The 20027-nt window shown below is 43.8% G+C and overlaps 1 protein-coding gene across 2 annotated transcripts in view; it reads left to right on the top strand.

Moving 5' to 3' along the window:
• The first annotated feature begins 54 nt into the window (after nt 1-54).
• The window catches only part of KLHL14 (kelch like family member 14), a 100823-nt gene continuing 80850 nt past the window's right edge, over nt 55-20027 (top strand). Inside the window, exons 1-2 of one of the 2 annotated variants that reach the window (XM_029922817.1) lie at nt 55-128; nt 1674-2669. In XM_029922817.1, coding sequence (XP_029778677.1) covers nt 1717-2669 — 953 coding nt within the window. In that variant the 5' untranslated portion in view covers nt 55-128; nt 1674-1716. The other variant, XM_029922818.1, reaches the window with a different exon arrangement.

Raw genomic sequence — 20027 nt, forward strand, 5'->3', positions numbered from 1 at the left:
GCCGGGGGAGGGAGCTCGAGGGAGGTTAGGGTCCACCTGGAACGGGATGGGAAAGTGAGTCGAGAGGAGCCCAGTGGGGTCTAAAGAGGAAGCCGGCGATCTAGGACTGGTGCCAGGCCGGGCAGAGAGTGAGCCGCAGTGGAAGGGGCAGGTCCGGCGGGATCCCTCGGAGCCGGGCGGCGGCGGCGGCGGCGGCGGCGGCTCTCCCGGGCGGGCGGGCGCGCGGGCGGGGTGTGGGCAGAGGGTCCCTTCCTGCTCGGCCCTGGAAGGTGCAATTACAGGTTAAGGACCTGGCGTATAGATTTCGCCTCGCCTCCCCCAGCCCGCCGTCCTCCGCCTAGATGCGGGCGGCTCAGACTTTTTTTTTTTACAGAAGTAGTTCCAGGGCCAGGAGAGTGGGGGTGCCCGAGTGGGGGGCCGCTGGGGCTTGTACAGAGGGGCTCGGAAGGAAGCTGCGGCTTAGCTCGGCGACGCCGGGTGGGAAGCAGACACCCCGCGCGGAACCTCCACCTCCCCCCTCCCACCCCCCCGCCTTGGACAGCACCCACCCCTCCCCCAACACCTGCCAGTTAACTTGAACTTCTCACAGTTACAGGAGTTAAAGCCAGTGTTCCTGCTGCCTGGGAGACGCAGCCTTTCACGTGAATCCCTCCGGGCCTCCGGCTCTAAAGCCGCCCCAGGAGCCCCGCTGCCTCCCTCCTCGTCTTCCCCGGTGCCGCCCCGCGAGGGAAGGGGAGATACACGTCTGAACTTCCGCGCTTTGAGATGCGGGGGGCGGGAGAGAGGAGGCCGAGGTGGGGGGGGGGGGTGAAAGGATTCTCCTGCCAGGTTTAAGGGCGTCTCTGGAAAATTAGCAACACTGAGTGGTGACGGGGAAGCCAACAGTTTGCGAAGCGGGGAAGCAGGCAGGGCCGGGGTGAGGGAAATGAGCTAGAATTGATAAGGACAGCTCCCGCCTCTGCCGAGTCCACTGAGCGGGTCCTCACCGCGCTCCGCTGCACTTTCCCGGGAGAAGAAAGGGCTTTATCTGCTACCTCACACTGTTAGCCTAGGAGTTTCTCGGGGCAGCACGGATAATCGAAGGGGTTCCCAGCTTTCGGAGGGCCAAGAGTCGCCCACCCGCACGTTTCTCGGGTCCCCTTTGCTACCCGCCCCCCCAAACTGGACCAACTGCGAAAAGCAAAGCTGCAGGCACAAGTTGACCTGGAACCTCCGCCGACGGTCTCCTCTGCGCCCTCGGGGAACCCCCGGGTCCCCACTCCCTGGCCTCTCCCTTCCTCAGGCCCGGCATGGACATAAGCTCACGAGGTGTCTCGGCCTCCGCCGCCACTTTGCCGTCGCTGCTGCCACCGCTGTCGCTGCCAAGAGCCGAGCCCGGGTGGTTTTAGGAAAGTGAGGGACGAAGTGTGTGGGCGGTGGCGAGAGGAGTAGCAGGGAGCTGAACCCGCGCCCCGACCCCAGACAGGGCCCTTTTGGTGGCGCCCACGGATTCAGTGCCTTCCGACCTTACTCCTAGGGTTTGGGGTCCTGGGGCGCGCCGGGCCGGAGCCAAGCTGAGCACTGATTGTTGTTCTTCACCCTCCCCTCCCCTCCACACCCTTCCCCACCCCGACCACACCCCACCCCCTTCACTACCCTTCTCCCCTCCCTCCCATCCCCCACCCGTTCGCCAGGTCGGAGGAGGGTTTAAAGCCAGGTGCGCCGAGTCAGCTCGCCATGTCCAGATCCGGGGACAGGACCTCCACCTTCGACCCCAGCCACAGCGACAACCTGCTGCACGGCCTCAATCTGCTGTGGAGGAAGCAGCTGTTTTGCGACGTGACCCTGACGGCCCAGGGCCAGCAGTTCCACTGCCACAAGGCCGTGCTGGCCTCCTGCTCACAGTACTTCCGATCGCTCTTCTCCAGCCACCCCCCTCTCGGGGGAGGGGTCGGCGGCCAGGACGGTCTGGGGGCCCCCAAGGACCAGCAGCAGCAGCAGCCGCCGCAGCAGCAGCCGCCACAGCAGCCGCAGCAGCCGCCGCAGGAGGAGCCCGGGACTCCTTCCTCCTCCCCCGACGACAAGCTGCTGACCAGTCCCCGGGCCATCAACAACCTGGTGCTGCAGGGCTGCTCGTCCATCGGGCTGCGCCTGGTGCTCGAGTACCTCTACACGGCCAACGTGACCCTCTCCCTGGACACGGTGGAGGAGGTGCTGTCGGTCAGCAAGATCTTGCACATCCCCCAGGTCACCAAGCTCTGCGTGCAGTTCCTCAACGACCAGATCTCGGTACAGAACTACAAGCAGGTGTGCAAGATCGCCGCGCTGCACGGCCTGGAGGAGACCAAGAAGCTGGCCAACAAGTACCTGGTGGAGGATGTGTTGCTGCTCAACTTCGAGGAGATGCGCGCCCTGCTGGACTCGCTGCCGCCCCCCGTGGAGTCGGAGCTGGCGCTCTTCCAGATGTCCGTGCTGTGGCTGGAGCACGACCGCGAGACCCGCATGCAGTACGCGCCCGACCTCATGAAGCGCCTCCGCTTCGCGCTCATCCCGGCCCCGGAGCTGGTGGAGCGGGTCCAGTCGGTGGATTTCATGCGCACCGACCCGGTCTGCCAGAAGCTGCTGCTGGACGCCATGAACTACCACCTGATGCCCTTCAGGCAGCACTGCAGGCAGAGCCTGGCCAGCAGGTAGGAGACAACAAAGAGGGAGGGCGGGGGGTGGGTGGGGGGTAGCAGGAAAGGCCGGAGGGAGGGGAGGGGGCAGAGGGAGGGAGGAGAGGGGCGGCCTGTGTGGGAGGCTCCTGCAAGCTGAAAACAAACGCAAACAATTTAGACTGTGTGGGGAAAGTTGATTTCTGAGTCCATTAAAGGTCAGCAGGGAACTGGTCTGAGAACATCCCTGAGCGCTAGAAAGCCTGTGCTGTCAACATCCCCAGAGCAAGAAATGTGGGGCTTGTGGACTGACATTGACAGGCAGGTGGGGCCTAAGGCCAGGGCAGTTACAAGTGCAGCTTTGCCACCCTCTCTAACCGGTCCTCCCTCCAAATCTCAAAATGAGCTTGCTTAAAGAAAAGGATTCTGCAATGACAAGTCCCCACCCCACTCCACCCCTTTCCTGCCTTGGGGAGCAGGAGCGCCCTGGCGGTGCTCCATGAGGAGAGCTGGCATGCTTTCTGTCAGACCCTCAAGGTCTGTTGTGGTGGTGGTGGTGGGTGTGGTTGCTTGCTGTTGTTGTTGTTTAGTGACTGAGGTCAGTTCCCTTTGGAAGTTAGAGCTCCCAAGGGTTTTGTCTATTCAGGTCACTATTGGACATTCTGGTATCACATATCCAGGCAAACTTTTCGATCTTGTGGAAAGCCTTTCCTTTTCACTTCTAAAGGAGAGCAAAGCCAGAGGTTTCCGGGTGTCAGAGGGCTTCATGCCTTGTAGCTTCCATCTCTAAGGGGAGACAGCTGAAACTTGGGACGAGGCCGTCATCTGGCTCCAGTTAGGTCCTTGTGCCTGCTCTGAAGTCACAAAGAAGTTGGGGACTTGTTGTAGCTCTTTGGAATGTGTCTGTGTGTGCTGCAAATAGGGTTTCATGTCAAAGCGGAGAGAGAAATGACGCCTTCTTAAAATGTTGCTGAGTTGTTTGTTTTAACTGTAGGAATTGAAGTCGTGTTTCATTGGCTCCAATTTTAAAACCCCTTTTAATGAGCCCTAACAGAGGGTTTCTTTCTCTTTTTAGAATAGAGAAGCATCTCAGTTTCTCAGGATAAATCATCATGATTTCAGATGCCAGGCTACCCCAGCCTAATCCAGCAAAGTGTTACATGGCTTAAAAATCCGTCATGGCATTTACCCATTCAGAGGGATGTCTAAAGTGGGGGGGCACTATGTGCAGCTTTATGGAGTTAAATATTTTTTTAGTCATGATGTTTCTACTAGACCCAGGTAGAAACATTTTAAGAGAAGGAAGGTAGTCTCTACCACTGTTTAGACAGGGCTGGTGTTCAGGTGAGGCCCACAGGGGTCTGAGAAACCTTGGACTCAGAAACCTTCTAAGTTGATTTTCTAGTATTTGTGAGAGATGAGTTCCTGAAATGTGTCAAAAAATGACGGTGAGACAATAGCACAAGCAAGAATCCAGGCCCTTGTGTCCGCGAATAGTGAACACAGGAGTCTAAGTAGGAACAAGAACATGAAATGTATTTTTGTTTTGTAAGAGTTCTTCTCTGGTCTAAAGATCAAAACTTAGTGTGATGGCCCAAATGTCACCACGCCACTGGGCACTGCTGATTAATAGTCTGTAATCTTAGCTTTTATCACTTCTAAATGACTTACAGGTATGCTTAATTTAGCATATATTATACATATTCAAAGAATTCACAGACAACACAGTTATAGTCCTGAACATGTATTTATTCATATTTCTAAAAACATGTAAGATCTAGTATAAATTCAGACACCAAGAGAGGTAATAGGATTAAGACTTAACTTGTTTTAAGAATGACCAGGGGCTATGAGCATTACAGATCTGATCTTGTAAAGAATTTCTGAAGCCCTAGATGCACTTTTGCCTAATAAGTATGTTCTAGGGTCCAGTGTCTGAACAGTTGACTGTCAAAATGCAAATTCCATTTTCCACCTCAGTCTGGCTTCAGTCCACCAGCTGGGGCCTGCTGGCTCTGTCCCGGTGGGTGGCTGAGATAGCAAGAAGGCCGCCTGGCTCTGGGACGACCCCTCCCAGCTTCACTGGGCCACATCATTTGACGGATATGTCGTGGCGGCTGACCACTAAGTGCTTACAAGTGTCATGGACGCTGCGAGGATCTGATACTTCTGCGGCAGGAAGAAAAACTGTGTTTTTCCTTAAAAGCAGAAGACACAGAGAAGAAAACGGTTCATGTGAACCTATTGTTGATCTCAAAATCATACAATTTAGATTTTGCTCCACTATTTGATAACTGTGGCATTCTCATTTGGGGGGATTAATTACATTATTCTCATTTTAATTTGCAGAAAGAATGTAAGACTGACCATCAGGATCTTCACTTTCATGTAGACGAAAATGCTTTAAGTTGTAACCAGTAGCATCAGCATAATATAAAAATGTTCTCTTAGACTTACGTGTAGTTTCACAGGAGGATACATGTGTTGAACAATTGCTTTTGCAAACGCATCACTTTTATTAAAGACAATTGCATGAAGATGCATAATATTAATTACTTTTTATCCACCTCAATTTTTTAAGGTCTAAATATAAAGGAATTCCTCAAATTGAGGCAAGGCGTTGAAAAATTTAAATGGACTCATCTGTTGGAAAAAGTACAAAATATAAGGAAATAGAATAACTTCACAAAGAATTTCTTGTTTAAGAATACATTTTCTCTATAGAAAGTAAGGCTATTAATATAATAGCAATATTTTTAATATTTTTAAAGACTACTAAGTGATTTTGAATTTTTATTACATCTGGAAAAATATAACAACCCAAGCCTAAAGACTTTATAAATACCCAAAATAATTTTTAATCTTTGCTCTAATTGTTCAGTCTCTCCAAGTATGCCATTTATGCTCAGACTTGTATTTTATCTTAGCAAATTATTCTCAATTAAACATTGAGAATAATAAATTAAAAATAAGAGGCTTATTATTTGATATTCAAATATATGCATAACTAATTTAAGAGAAAAGGAATTGAGTAGTCAAAACTTAAGACATTTGAAGTCTTATTTCTTATTTTCTTTCTTTTTTTTTTTTGCAAGAAATATAAAACTTAAGAAATAAGTTCTTGAAAAAGTTTCTGGAAAAGTCATTATTAAAAGCTTCTAAAGCATGAAAATTCAATTTAATAAGTGACATAGCATGCAATGCTTAGGACATTAAAAAGTAAATATCAGAAGACATATAGTCAAATTTTTCTTAAGTAATCCCCAAAGTTTCTTTTTTCCTTCTAATTTTAACAATTTAATGCATAAGTTAGTAGTTGTTCAAATAAGTCAATTTGGACTGGATTCATTACCTTCCTGTTTACATTTTTATTGCATCTCACACAATGTAACAGGTAAGGAAATGCTCCCTGAAAGTTGAAAGAATTAAGATTATAAAATAAGAAAGCTTCAGTGTTGCATTTGAATGTGTTCCTCAATCTATGTTACTGATGCACGTAACAAAAACCCATTGAACCTACAGGAAAACACTTGTCATAGAAACGTATTCATGAAAATAATCATATTTTTAAAAACATATAACCATCAACTATTACAGTCCCATATACAGTCCTGTATGGAAGTGTACTTATATTTTATAGAAGACATAAGGCTACCTGATAAAGATTTTACTCTCTAAAAAAGTCTATTTAAAGATTTCACAGAAATTAATTTGAAAATCCACTTAAACATCAGAACTATAATTATCTATTGGCTAAAATGACTTGTAATGATTAAAAAGCCATTAGCTTTCCTAATAACATAGTTTTGATTCCTGGCTTTGGTGCTTAAAAAGTGTTTCTTTAAATGTAGGACAATATTTTCGATTAGTTCTCTTCATAAGGCTGAATAACAACCTTAGCAAAGCAAACTCACCTTGTCTCCATGTATTCTCTAAATTGTTACTTCCTTTCATATCAATTTGATACCCTCAGATTAGAAGTTGTTAGGTAGTTAGATTTTTGTATCAGAAGTTAGTCAACCATTCAGAATACAATTTGTTTATTATGTGAAACAGGACCATTGATTACAAAATTCGATCACAGGTATGGGAGCCAAATAGTTATATCCTACAATCAAAAGGCAATTAGAGCAGATATTAATGTGTCATATTGGCTTAGAGGATTTACTGACAAAACAGGACATGTTTAAATTTTAATTCATACTTGTATTTATTCCATATTTATGAATATGTTGAGTATCACTCATTACCTTAGCCAATTTCTAAGTATCTCTATTTTCTTAACTTAAAAATACAGTTTTTAAAAAAAGTGTTCCTTTATTTATAACAGCAACTTCATACCTGAGGGTATTCTGAGCATTTTACAAATACAAACTTATTTAATGCTCAAAACAGCTCTAAGGGATGGGCATCATCATTAACCTCATTCTATAGATGGAAAAACTAAGATGCAGAGAAGTTAAGCATTTTGCCCCTGGTTGCACAGTTCATAAGTGGTGGAGCCAAAGTCTGAGCCCTGGCAATATGGCTCCTGAGTCCGTGTTCTCATCCACAGTGGTCTGCTTCTTGCTTCGAGCCTCTGTGCAAGGATATGATCTAGTGATCATCCATAGACTTATATATAGTTCAAGACTTTCCTTTTGGAAAGAAAGTTAGGAGGGTTAAATATTAATGTATCTGACTTTAAAAGAAGTTATGGAAAGACACTGTACTAGGCCTGGGGTCAGAATTTTTTTTCTGTAAAAGACCAAACAGTAATTATTTTTGGCTTTGGATGTCACGGGATCTTTGTTCAACTACTCCACTCTTCTCTTGTAGCACAAAATAGCCAAGGACAATATGTAAATGAATGGGTATTGCTGTGTTACAGTAGGATGCCACCTGTGGGCACTGAAATTTCATATAATTTTCACGTTATGAAAAAATTCCTCTTTTAAAAAATTTTTCCCCCACCCTTCAAAAATGTAAAAAGCCCTCAGGGCATGAGAGGCTACCTAGAAACAGGAGGCAGGCTTGATTTGTTCTGGGAGTCATAGTTAGAAACCTCTATCCTAGGCACTTGGGATACATCAGTGAACAAAACGGACACAAAATTTTGTCCTTATTGTAGTGGGAAGAATCCAGTTGATCTTTCTCCCTCTGCTTGGAAAGAATACAAGTCTCGATAATTCTGCCAATGCCAAATTAGTTTCAACTTTCCATAGTAAGACTTGAGAATTTAAGTAGTAATCTCAGGAAGATAAATAGTAATTAATTTAAAAAGTGAATGAGCAGCTCATTTTTATCAAGCATACTATATATAGAACCAACTAGCATAGATTAGTCATTATTCAGAGGAAGTTAAAATATCATTTATATGGCATTTTAATGATTTCCAGTAGGAAACCAGTCAGATACATTGAACACATTGCTAAGATTGAAGTGTGTATATCCAGCAGACTAATCAAGGCACACAAATGAGTACATGAATAATTATTTTTCTAAGTACCATCCTATATCTCCAGCTGCTTTGATCAACCATAGTAAGTGGTGTCAGGACTCCTGACTTTGGAGTCAATTTACCGGATTGAGTATGGCTGTAGCACCTCCCTGCCTTCCTGAAAATGACTGACCTCTGGAGGAGCACTGTTGTAGGTTTGTAGGTTTGGTTTATGTGTCTGTCTCCCTTAGTAGATCAAGGTCAGGCACCTGTGAGTCCGGTTGGAATTGATATTGGTCTTAAATATAATTGAAGTGAACACTTGGGATTTGGTTCAGTTAAGTGCGAATTGACAAAGCCCATGCCGAAGTAAAAATGAAGGTTCTTCTAAAGATGATGAGACACACACACACAACACACTGCTGTTTCCCAACAGTAACAGTAGCGATCACTACTGAACCCCTACCATGAGTGTGACATATTACTGACATTCTTTCTAGACCTTATAACATTATTTTTGTCTTTTTATCTACTGGAAAATTGAGGCTGAGAGAAGATCGGTAATTTGTTTAATGATCTAGAGAGGGCTGAGTTGGCAGTCGGTCATCATCATCTGAAGACTACTCCTTGTTATGGTCTATATTATAAACATGGCTGAGACAGAAAACAATCTCTAATCCAAACCTTCCATACCTTTGTCTTATCCTTCCACAAAAGAGGTTAAGAGCTACAACTTTCTAATGCTTCTCCAAACACCCAAATGATGAAAAGGAGAGAAATATATTGGAAAGCCAAAATCCCTTACCATTGGTCTACCAGACCTAATTATTAGTTCTGAGATTAAAGGGCTATGTAATGGGGTTGCTGGGATTTATCACCACGAAATGAACATACTAAAAATACAATGAGCCGATATATTTTAAATTAATCAATAAAAATAAGAACTTTCCATTTAACTACGAAAAATAATTGTGAAAATAGAACAAACTGAAACAAAGCCTTGGTGCTTGAATTAGAACCAAGAGGTTTTTTCCCCTAGGTTTCTGTGTACTGAGTACTAGAGTGGTATCAGCTTTGTTTCTGTGAGGACAATAGAGAGCTATTCACGTTGGTGATACTTACACATGGTAAATACAACAGGTAGAAGCCAGAATTATTTTTAAAAAATGCCTGTATATTCTAATAACATAAAATAGTATTACTCTAATTGGGATTTTATTCTGTTTATATTTTGTTTCAAGAAAATCATTTTAACAATTGTTAGACCATAAATGTTTATACCTTCTGTCATTCACTTAGAATTTCAGAAAATAGATTCATTGTTAGGTCCTTTCCATTAACTTCCAAGATAATTCATGATGCATGAATTACTAATGATGATTTCTTAAAAAAAAAAAAAAAGGAACACTATTATGATATAGGCAGGAGAATGAGTTTAACCAGAAGAAGGACTCTCCGTTGTAACACAGATGACACCGTGAATATGTCTGTTTCACTGTGAATATTAAAACAGTCTATCTAGTCACAAATAATATTAACCAAAATTGGGTCAGGACTATTTGCGACATTAGAATTAAAGCAGAAAGGTAGTAGAGAAAGCCTACAATAGTGGGGAAATGAAAGTAGTGAATATTTATGATGCAGAGAGAGAAATAAATCCTAGGGAAGTGAAGAAGAAGAAAAAGAAGGAGTAAGGAAAATATAAGGCAATATGGGAAATCAAGGAAATTATTAAAAGATAAAGCATCTGAAAAAGAAAACAAGGGCTAGCAGTACAAGAAGATGGGCAAGGAAATTCTAGAGCTTGGACAGTAAGTAAGTTGTCAATATTTTTTGGACAAAGAAGTACAAATTTAGAAGCATTTAAGTCACTGCATTCCCAACTTATATAGTTTACAAGGATATAGATGGTGTTTCACTGAAAAGAAAAAAGTCAGTCCTTAAAAGAAACAAAAAAGGATGTTTCCCTGAGAAACTTTTTTCCTTTCTTGTTTCCTTCAAGGTCAGTCGTGGTATCTTCACTCATATGATTCAATTCAGTTCAATAATTATATATTTGTAATCTGTGTTAATCAAGACGTTTTATTAAAAACGCTGTGTTCTTTGGGTACCTGGGTGGCTCAGTCAGTAAAGCATCCCACTCTTGACCTCAGGGTCATGAGTTCAAGCCCCAGGATGGGTGTGGAACCTACTTAAAAACAAAAACAAAACCCTCTGTGTTCTTGTGCTAGTTAATGCAATAGTTTCAGAAGTGTCAGAGTTGAAAGGGGACCGTCTGTTATGCCAAAGAAGGAGATGGAAATATAGCTGCCTTCCTTGTAAAATCATCTTAACAATTCAGCCTAATTGGAACTGGCCAAACACCTGAGACGCAAAGGGACCGTCACCACCTTGGGCAGCTTTTCTAAACCCAGGCCTAGGACCATCCCACTCCGACAGTGGGGACTTGGGATCATACGCTGCAACATAGAACCAACAAGAAGTTCTGTGGACTACCCCGAAGGTTGGGTTGGTGTATTGCTGAGTCTGTGTAGGTTACAGCGTAAGGAAAAAGAGTAACGAATTACATACATTAATCAGACCGGTAATGCGTGCGGTAGATGAGCCAACTGCCGTGTAGTAGGACAACATAACCAAGTGCCGTGACCTCATCGGGGCAGCCGCAGAAGACACTCTTCAAAAAAAGATGAGCCTTGAAATATGAGGCGTCCAGAGTGATGGGTCTGGAGGAGGGCAAGGTGGACCTCCCAGGGAAAGCACGTGCTAACAGGAGACAACACGCATGAGCGCCGGGCAGAGAAGAGTCTGGCGCCTTCCAGAGACTGAAAGAAAGTACGTGTGGCTCAGGGTTACGTGGGAAGTGTTGTCCAAATCATAGAGGAAGTTGTGTGCCCTGCTAAGGATTATCCAGTACATGGCTGAATTCCACAGTGGAAAAAAATCATTTTTTGTTGTTAATTCGAACTGAAACAATAAGCAATAGCATGGTGGAAACACTGCTTTTGAACTCATAACCCTAAATACGTATCCTAGCTCCACCTGAGCTGAGCCCCACATCAGTAAAATGAGTTAATAATTATAGTCCTACCTGCCAGGGTTTTGGTGAAGATAGGCTGAGACAATGGATATATAAACAGAAAATGCTATTTAAAATTAACTTACTAATTTTAAAAGATACATTAAGCAAAATTTACTCAAATACATCTTTGTCTGTCAAGAAACCTCTCGAACATATCTGTGATCTCACTGGAGCACAGAATTAGTCAGACTCTTAAGACCGAAGAATGAAGTGGAGGGAACCTGAAGGTGAACACAAGGGCATCAGAAGGAAGTGGGAAAATTAGACTTCCTGATAGCACTCAGTAATTTATATATAATTTTTCAAAGGGAAAACGATGGCCTTTTTAGGTGTAAAAGCCCTCCGTTTCTCCCAGACCTAGAGGAGAGTCCCTCTCCTTTTTAATCTCATAAAGTCAAGCTTGGAGGCTTCGTTTTCCGCTGTCCCTGAGCCCCTCACGTACATATGTCAGGTCCTGGGCTCCCAGCGCGCCCTGAGCGGTTGGTAAATTGCACCTGCGCAGGGACTCTGAACTTCCTCAGCGCTCAGCTGGGCCACCGTATGGAGACTGGCTCACTGAAGGCTGCAGAGAAGTGAACTGAAGAATTACAGTCGGTTTCACTTCCCTGCCTTATGTGCCTTCAGGTGCCTCTGAAGACAGGCGAGGCCCATGAAATGGAGAGGAGGAGGAAGAGAGACAGCACCAGTATTAGAGAAGAAAGAGTCCTTGCAAATGTAGAAGCATTGTGGAAAAATGTGGATAGATAGATATGTGTATGTGTCTGTGTGCATATTCACAGCCGAAGTGCATATTGCTGGGTGCCGGCTTTGAGTTCTTCTGTACAGAGATTTCCGAGCTGTGTTTTTAGCTGCTGAAGGTCTATTTTGTATGTGGGAGTGGATTCAGGACGGTCAACAACTCACAGTCTGGCTCTGAGTGAGCATTATTGGGTTGGGAGGGTCAGTTTTTTACCAAAAGAAAAGAATCATGTTTGTAAATCCCGCTTAGAACAAAGCAGCAGACTGCTGTGTGGCCCTGATTTTCAGCATCCCTTAAGACCAGCCACACCAGAAAGTCCTGGGAATGGAAGGGATTAGAAGAGAGAATGTAATGCCTGTGAATATGAGAGGGAAACTGAAGGAAGAACTTCAATGCTTTGCTATGCACACTAGGACCTCAGAACTTTCTACTCCGTATGCATTTACAGGGGTTCATTGATACGGTGATGGATCTCAGCCAATATTGCTGTATTATATAGAGGCAGGAGTGTGTGTGCCTCGTAGCAAAGACCAACTGAGTGGACTGGTAACTATGACAACTATACCACAACTGTCCATGGCAATCTCTGTACTCTCCCTATTTGGTTTTCCCAACTGTTCACCCCAAAACGGCATTTGTAGGTAGGGACTACAAAGTAAACTACGAAATATACATACATGAATAAGGGAGAGAACATGGCTTAAAAGGAGGTACAAATGAAATGGTTATATTATAATGCTAATATCTTAAACTTTTATGGCATAGTGATTAAGACCCAAAAGTCACACAGATGTGGGTCAAATCCTACCTCAACGCTTATAAGCTGGCTTTCTTTAGGTAATTTACTTGTTTTCAGATTGCTTCCCTATAAAGTGTACATACTGATACCCACTTCATTTGGGCAGTTCTGAGTGTTGGAAGAATGTATGTACAACACTTAACATGATGCCTGACTATGAATACTTAATAAGTGACAGATTTTATTTTTATAACAGTAGTTCTATTTATATCTAATTTGCTTTTCTGTTTACTTGTTAGGACTCCTAATTCCATACAGTATGTTCTTTCTAGAGCTGGATTTTCATAGCATGAATCCCAAGGGTTGCTCTGATAGTGATAATTTTTCTGCTTAAAAATGTCCATTTTATCCAACTTTGAGTGAACTACAAAACTGAGGCCAGTCTTGGCGTCTGTTCAGTCCTACTGATCCATCCATGTCAGCAATTGGAAACGTTAGAAAAACCGTGGTAGATTCACATTGAATGACTTTACTGTGATGTAACTTACATGGCATACAATTCATTCATTTGCAGTATAAAACCCTGTAGTTGTGGAATTGCGCAGCCATCACCACAATTAATTTTAGATCATTTTTATCACCCGCCCCACAAAAGACCCTATATCTATTAGCAATCAGCCCCCATCTCAACCCTAGGCAACCACTAATCTACTTCCTGTCTCCAGAGGCCCATAATATTGCTTGTTCTGGACAGTTCAGATAAATGGAATCACACAATATGTGACCTTTGTGATGGGCTTCTTTCATGTAGCACAATGTCTTCAAAGTTCATCCACACTGAAGCATGTAATAGTACTTCCTTTTTATGGCTAAGTAGTATTTCATTGTATGGATATAACACCTTTTATTTACCCATCAGTTGATGGGCATTTGACTTGTTTCCACTTTTTTTGCTATTATAAATAATGCTGCTATGAGTAATGGAAGTACAAGTTTGTGTATAGACCTGTTTCCATTTCTCTTGGAGATAGATACACACACACACACACACACACACACACACACACACACACACTCCTGGGAGTGGAATTGCTGGGTCATATGGTATTCAGTGAACAATGAACAAAGGTTTCACCTTTTGAGGAGCCGGCAGGCTGTTTTCCAGAGCAGTGGCGCCACTTTGCCTTCTCACCGGCAGTGCATCAAGGCTCCGATTTCTCCACATCCTCGCCAGCGCGTGGTGTCATCTTTTTGACCATAGCCGTCCTTATGGCTGTGACGGTCTAGCACATTGTGGTTTGCACTTCCCTGATGGCTAACAATATTGAGCCTCTTTCTGTGTGCTTATTGGCCACTTGTTCATTTTGTTTTGAAAAATGCCTATTCAAATCCTTTGGCCATTTTTTTTAGCTGGGTTGTCTCTTTCTTACGGAGTTATGAGCCTCTGAAGCATTTTTACCAGGGCTTCTTGTGGTTCCTGCCTCACAGCCAGAGCCCAGCTTCTGCAGGAATTGGGTGTCGTAGCTGACGAGAGTGAAAAGAAAGTGCACACCGAGGTACTGTGGAAAGCTCCCAGCATACTTTGGTATGACACATATGTCTGTTCCTAAAACTCCTGGTGTTGGGTATGACAGAAGAAAATACCTGTGATTGTTTTGTTGTTTGTTTTCTTCTTCGTGTGGCAATTTTGGCTTTACGTTTACTTAGGCATTATATTTCTTAACCGATAGTTTGGACTTGGTTTAGCAATAATTTCATTCAAAAAACTATCCATTACTTAATTAATTTATTTAAATTTTATTGGATGTACATAAGAAATGTTTATTCAAACTATGTTTACACAATAATTATTTTAGGGAAACGTGGTGAACTTTTTTGGTTGCCAAGACAATGATAACTCCGAAGAGCCACTGCAGAAGAAGAAGAAACACGTAAAAAAAAGAAAACAAAACTGCAAAACAGATCCTCTTAATTGGAAGGGGAGGCAAAAGAGTTCCATAGGGGGATCAGCAGGAAATAGGACAGCCCAGTATTTTCAGTCATGGCTGGGTTTCAACTGAGGGCTTCACTACACAGATGACCAAGGCAGCTTCTGACACGGAAAAGCTAAATTCGTCATGAGAGTAACTTGTCCACTTTCATCTTCCTTTGCTACAGTCTCCTTGCAGTTTTCCTCAGGGACAAAAAATACCTGCTACTCTTGACAAGAAATTACATTTAGGACTCTTAGTAGGTTAGATACTGTTTGTTACTTCACTAACTGTTGTGTTGAGGGTATGGATATGGAAATATGTTCAGCAGATTGTTTCCTAAACTTAATGCTTATGCTTCTGGATGGACAGTTTCTATTTTGACTATGAATCTGTTGTTTTCTGTAAAGGTTTATATCTCCATTATGTAGCAAAGAAGACTCCAGGCCATCATAGATCTGAGTGCAAAGTGGTAGGAGTTTTAGCATGTATTTCTTTATCAGGATACCTAAGACGACAAAGTGTTATCAAAATAAATGATAACTTTACAGTTTTCAGTATGTGCTGCCAACCGATCCCAAGAAAGCAGGTAACCTTCACATTGGTGTGTGTTTAGAAGGCAGCCATCTTTGTCCGTCTGTGGGAGTCTTACTCACAGAGAAGGTACTCATTCTAGGCAGTCACTTCAGTATCCCTAGAAGCCCAACAAACTTCAGCTGTTTGAGGCATTCTTAGAATAAAAATTTCGAAAGAGAGAAAGCAGACAAAGCAGAATTGAAATACGTAAACATCACTGTAATGCATTCAAATAAACTCAGGGCTTGTGATTTCCCCAGACTTAGGATGCAGCAAAGTAAACCAGCAGCAGGTAGTATAAGTAAAACTCTATTCCGGGGAAGAAGCACCCCCTGTACAGAAAGGAGCCCCTCAAGCCTTCCATCAACCTAGTCAAACTGAGAGCCCAAGTTTTAGAAAACAACAGTCTTTTTGACCTAGAAAGAACTCGACTCTGAAAGATTTTTCTGGAAAATGTTTCACTTTTTTTATGGCAAGAAAACTATAGAGTCTCAGAGCATAAGAAGCATTTAGAATTTCTGAAAACACAAAGGAATTCATGTGTATGGCTTTATAGACGTTAATTAGAGTCTGCCACAAAGCTTATGCGAATCACTTCTCTCCATTAGCCGTATCTGTCATTACCCCTCCTGGTCGCCCTTCCTCCACTGGAACATTGTTAACATTTACTGCATATGTACAGGACTTGAGCACCAAACCGAGGAGTAGTTAGGGACCCTACCTCCCCATATTCCAAATTCTCCATGTACGCCAAAATGTAGCTGGTAGGCTGCTATAAAGTATAGTTAGTTTGTGGTGAAATCAGGAAGACCCTTTCTCAAAATAGTTGTGCAAGTTTGACCATAGAAGGCTCCTTCTCAAGGTCAGTTCCCAAAAGCGAGTGACTCATTGGTCTCTTCTGCCCTGTGTTCCTGTTGGCTGGACAGTTGTAAGGAAGTCTGTATTAGCCTACTTGAGCTGCCATTTTAGAATAACACAGACTGGGTGGCTTAATAACAGGACTGTGTTTTCTCACAGTTCTGTGAGGCTGGGAGTCCAAGGTCTATTGGACTATTGGTATCTATTGGTTTCTGGTGATGCCTCTCTTCTTGGCTTACGGACAGCAGCCTCTCACCGTGTTCTCATGTGGCCTTTTCCTGTGTGTGCACTGGTGGAGAGAATGAGACAGAGATTTCTGATGTCCCTTCCTCTTCCTATAAGGATATCAGTACCATCGGATTAGTACCCTATCCTTATGACCTCATTTAACCTTAATTACTTCCCAAAGACCCCGTCTTCAAGTACAGTCCCATTGGGAGTTAGGCCTTCAACATATAAATTTGGCAGAAACAATTCAGTTTATAACAAGAACCGGTAAGAGGATCCAGGAATTTGAAAACAGGTTAGGGAAGCTAGCTGAATTGTTACTTTTCAACTAGGTCTATACGCCAAAGTTATATAGGCAATTGAGCAGTGATCCAAGTCAGCAATACATTAATAGCTTCTTCCCGCAATACAAAGCTATACGAGAAAAATATCCTCTTTCCTCGGCCTCAGAAAGTCTTGCCTGAATCAGTAGTTCTCTTAAGAATCAACAATAGAGATTTTTTAAATAAATATATCTTCCCTAGCCCTACCTCAGAGAATCTAAATAAATTGGCCAGGAATGTGGACCCAGGAACCTGCATATTTAGCAACATCCCGGTGGTTCTGCTACTGGTAGCTTTTGGATCACACTTTGAAAATCATAAGACTAAAAAAAAATTGCTTCTGCTTTCCTATTTACTGCATATCTATAGAAGAAGGGAGAAAATCCTAACAGCAAGTTACTAAAAGACAAGTCTGAGAGAAATGTGTTGCAAAATTCAAAGTACTCTGGTAAACTGACGTGAGGAGAGGGGGGATGAGTGATAGAGATGGAGATAGTCTGTAATTCCAATAACCAGACTCTAAAGGATTATTTCTTGATGATGAAATTGGGGCACCTACCACACCAGAGCATTTTCAGAATAATTCAAGCCACACAGTACAGTGTCCACAATTAAGTTTCAGAGAACGTGGTTGATTTTTTTCAGGACGGTTTGTTTTTGCCTGCCAAAACTCTGATAACGGAGGGGGGTGGTGTCAGGGACTGGCTGACTGAGAGGGTGTGTGAGGCTTCCACCCAGATGCCCTTTGCAGGCGGAACATTGGAGAGTCCCTTAGCCTCACGGAGCCCTGGAGCGAGGGCTTACTGTAGCGTTAGCCCCTCCTGGGCTGCTGGAGCAGCAAGGAGCAGAAAGAACTGGCTCCCCACAGGGAGGGAGGGGAGAAGAGGAGGAGGAGAAGAGATTCCTATTTCACCCACAGCAGCAGGGTGTCCCTAAGCTGGATCCCACAAGCCACACCTCATTGTCTCCACGGCACACACCCCCGGGCCTGCCTCAGTCCCTTGCTGCTTTTCTACCCAAAAGTAAGGGTAACCTTCTTCATTTGTCTTAACCCCAAGATGGTTTCATAGAATTATTCTTCCCCTGAAGTCAAATTCTGGGCCGACATAGAAGGTATCAGCCAAAGCTCCTTTCCTTGAGTTGAAGATGGACCCCTATGTGTTGCCGTGAATATTCCACGGGAAGCCTGGAGTAATATATTCAGTTACTAACTAACTTTTCTCACTGTCTTCCTGCATGGCCACTCCTGCAGTGACTCTCCAACTGGAAACAGCCTGCTTGGCGGGAGGCTGGCTCCAATTCCTCCGAACGAGCTTCCTAACTTCCCCACGAGAAATCTGTCCCTGGAGTTAGAGTAATGGATGAAATCAGGCTCTAGATCATGAGGTAGGATCTAGCCATGGTCCCCCTCTGCATCATCGGAACGCTGATTCCTTCGGAATGCAGATTTTGTTAATCTCTTCATTGTGACCCTTGCGTCCTAGACTCTCAGGGACAGGTCATTTTAGCCAGATATGTTATATCCTGAACTGGAATTTTCAACATCGTCCTTGTGTCTTTCTGCACTTTTTCTTGTGCAGCAGGTACCAGATTCCTCAGGTCAAGAAGTCACTCCATCTCTTCGAAAAGCGGGCCAGATGGGCTGGAGAGAGAGAACAAAAGAGAGAGAGAAGTCTCAATAATGAGACTGGTTCTCAGGAGGCAGCAGAGTCTAACAATTGAGCTTTATTAGGAGCTTAAGTGCGGACATTCCTTATGAGTCCGTCACTAGCGTGAGTGATGCGGTATCTCCTCTTGTCACCAAGCCACACAGAGCTCGCATGGCTCTTCGGTGACAGGCTGCATAGAACCACGTCTCTCTTGAACAAGGAGAGCTTTCTCCTCTCGCACAGCAGTGGTGGTCCCTGCCAGCAGGTTCGATAGCAAGCATCTGTGCTAGCGAGCAGTGAGACCTGGTGCCCCTTGCAGGCACGAGGATTAGTCTAGGAGGTAATACTTGCCACTCAGCGTCCTCACAGGGATGCAGGGGGGATTAATGAGATGCTATTTCCATTGCAATTTATGCTCTTCAGAAGAAAGGCACTAAGTACTAGGTATTAGAATTAAGGATTATATAGGTAATCAAGCAAAGAAGATATTCAGCTGCTTCTAGTTACTAAAGGAAGCTTTAATCTGGGAGGTGTGGAAGGAGGGGTGGGGGGGATGCAGTGAGTATCAAGTTGGCCGGAAGCCATGGTCCCTCATGAAGCAAAGGACCAAGGATGGAGTGTGAAGTGCTATGAACAGTGTAAACACAGACCTGTTCTGGCCCTTCGGGCTTATGATCTACACTGTGGGGAGGCCTACATCTCATGGATTCAGATGAAGGCTTTTTTGTCACACCCACCTCTACCACCATTAACCAGTCTGCACGTTTGGTCCCGGAGGAGAGTGGCAAAAGCATGAGCAGACTACCACATCCACGTACAGGAAGACGTGGTCACATTCCTAATTCACCCAGAATGTGCACCTGCCAGGGAGGAATGTGGAAGACTCTGGCAGCGACAGGGTAAAGCGCGTGGGAGCAGGAGGGTGGTTATCTAGGATTGCCATGTGCAAGCTGCAGTCAGGAAAGAGGTTGATCTTCTCACAGCCAAACTTATAACTAGCGGCAGGGTTGGAATGGAACCCAGCTTTTAGAGGTTCGGATTTTAAAATCCTGGTTTCTTCCATTCATTATAGTGTGTCCTCAACTATGATTACCGACCACTGGTAGGATGTGAGACAATTTCAGATGGCACACAAAAAGCTCTTTCTAAATTTATTGTAATAGGTTAGATAATACATCACTTAAATTTTTTAATATGCATTTATTTTTGAGAGAGAAACACACAGAGCATGAGCAGAGGAGGAGCAGAGAGAGAGGGAGACACAGAATCCGAAGCAGGCTCCGGGCTCGGAGCTGTCAGCACAGAGTCTGAGGCTGACCTCGAACCCACTAATGGCGAGATCATGACCTGAACCGAAGTCGGACGCTTAACCGACAGAGCCACCCAGGCGCCCCTTTTTAAAAATTTTTAATGTTTATTTAATTTTGAGGTATTGCTACATTTGAACATGTATTAGAAATATTCAATTAACCCATGAAGCCCAAAATTCACAAATGTAATTGCTCAGAGCAATAATTCTCAATATCGCCTTTACATTAAAACCACACAGAAAGCTTTAAAAAGTAAACAAACAAAACCCAATGCTGGGTTCCGCCCTGGCTCGTCAAACCAGAATCTCTGAGGCTGCCCCCATCCTCGTACTTTGTAAAACTTTCCCAGGTGATGCTAAAGAGCAACCAGCCCTGGGGACCCCTTTATCTAAGTGAGCAGTTTTATGTTGTTTTGTTTTATTTTTTTTAGTGAGGAGTTTTAAATACAAATCATAATATCAGTGTGTGATAATAGCGGATATCATGAAGGTTCTATATTGTGCT

The sequence above is a fragment of the Suricata suricatta genome, chromosome 14 (genome assembly GCF_006229205.1).
Source record: "Suricata suricatta isolate VVHF042 chromosome 14, meerkat_22Aug2017_6uvM2_HiC, whole genome shotgun sequence".
Lineage (NCBI taxonomy): Eukaryota > Metazoa > Chordata > Mammalia > Carnivora > Herpestidae > Suricata > Suricata suricatta.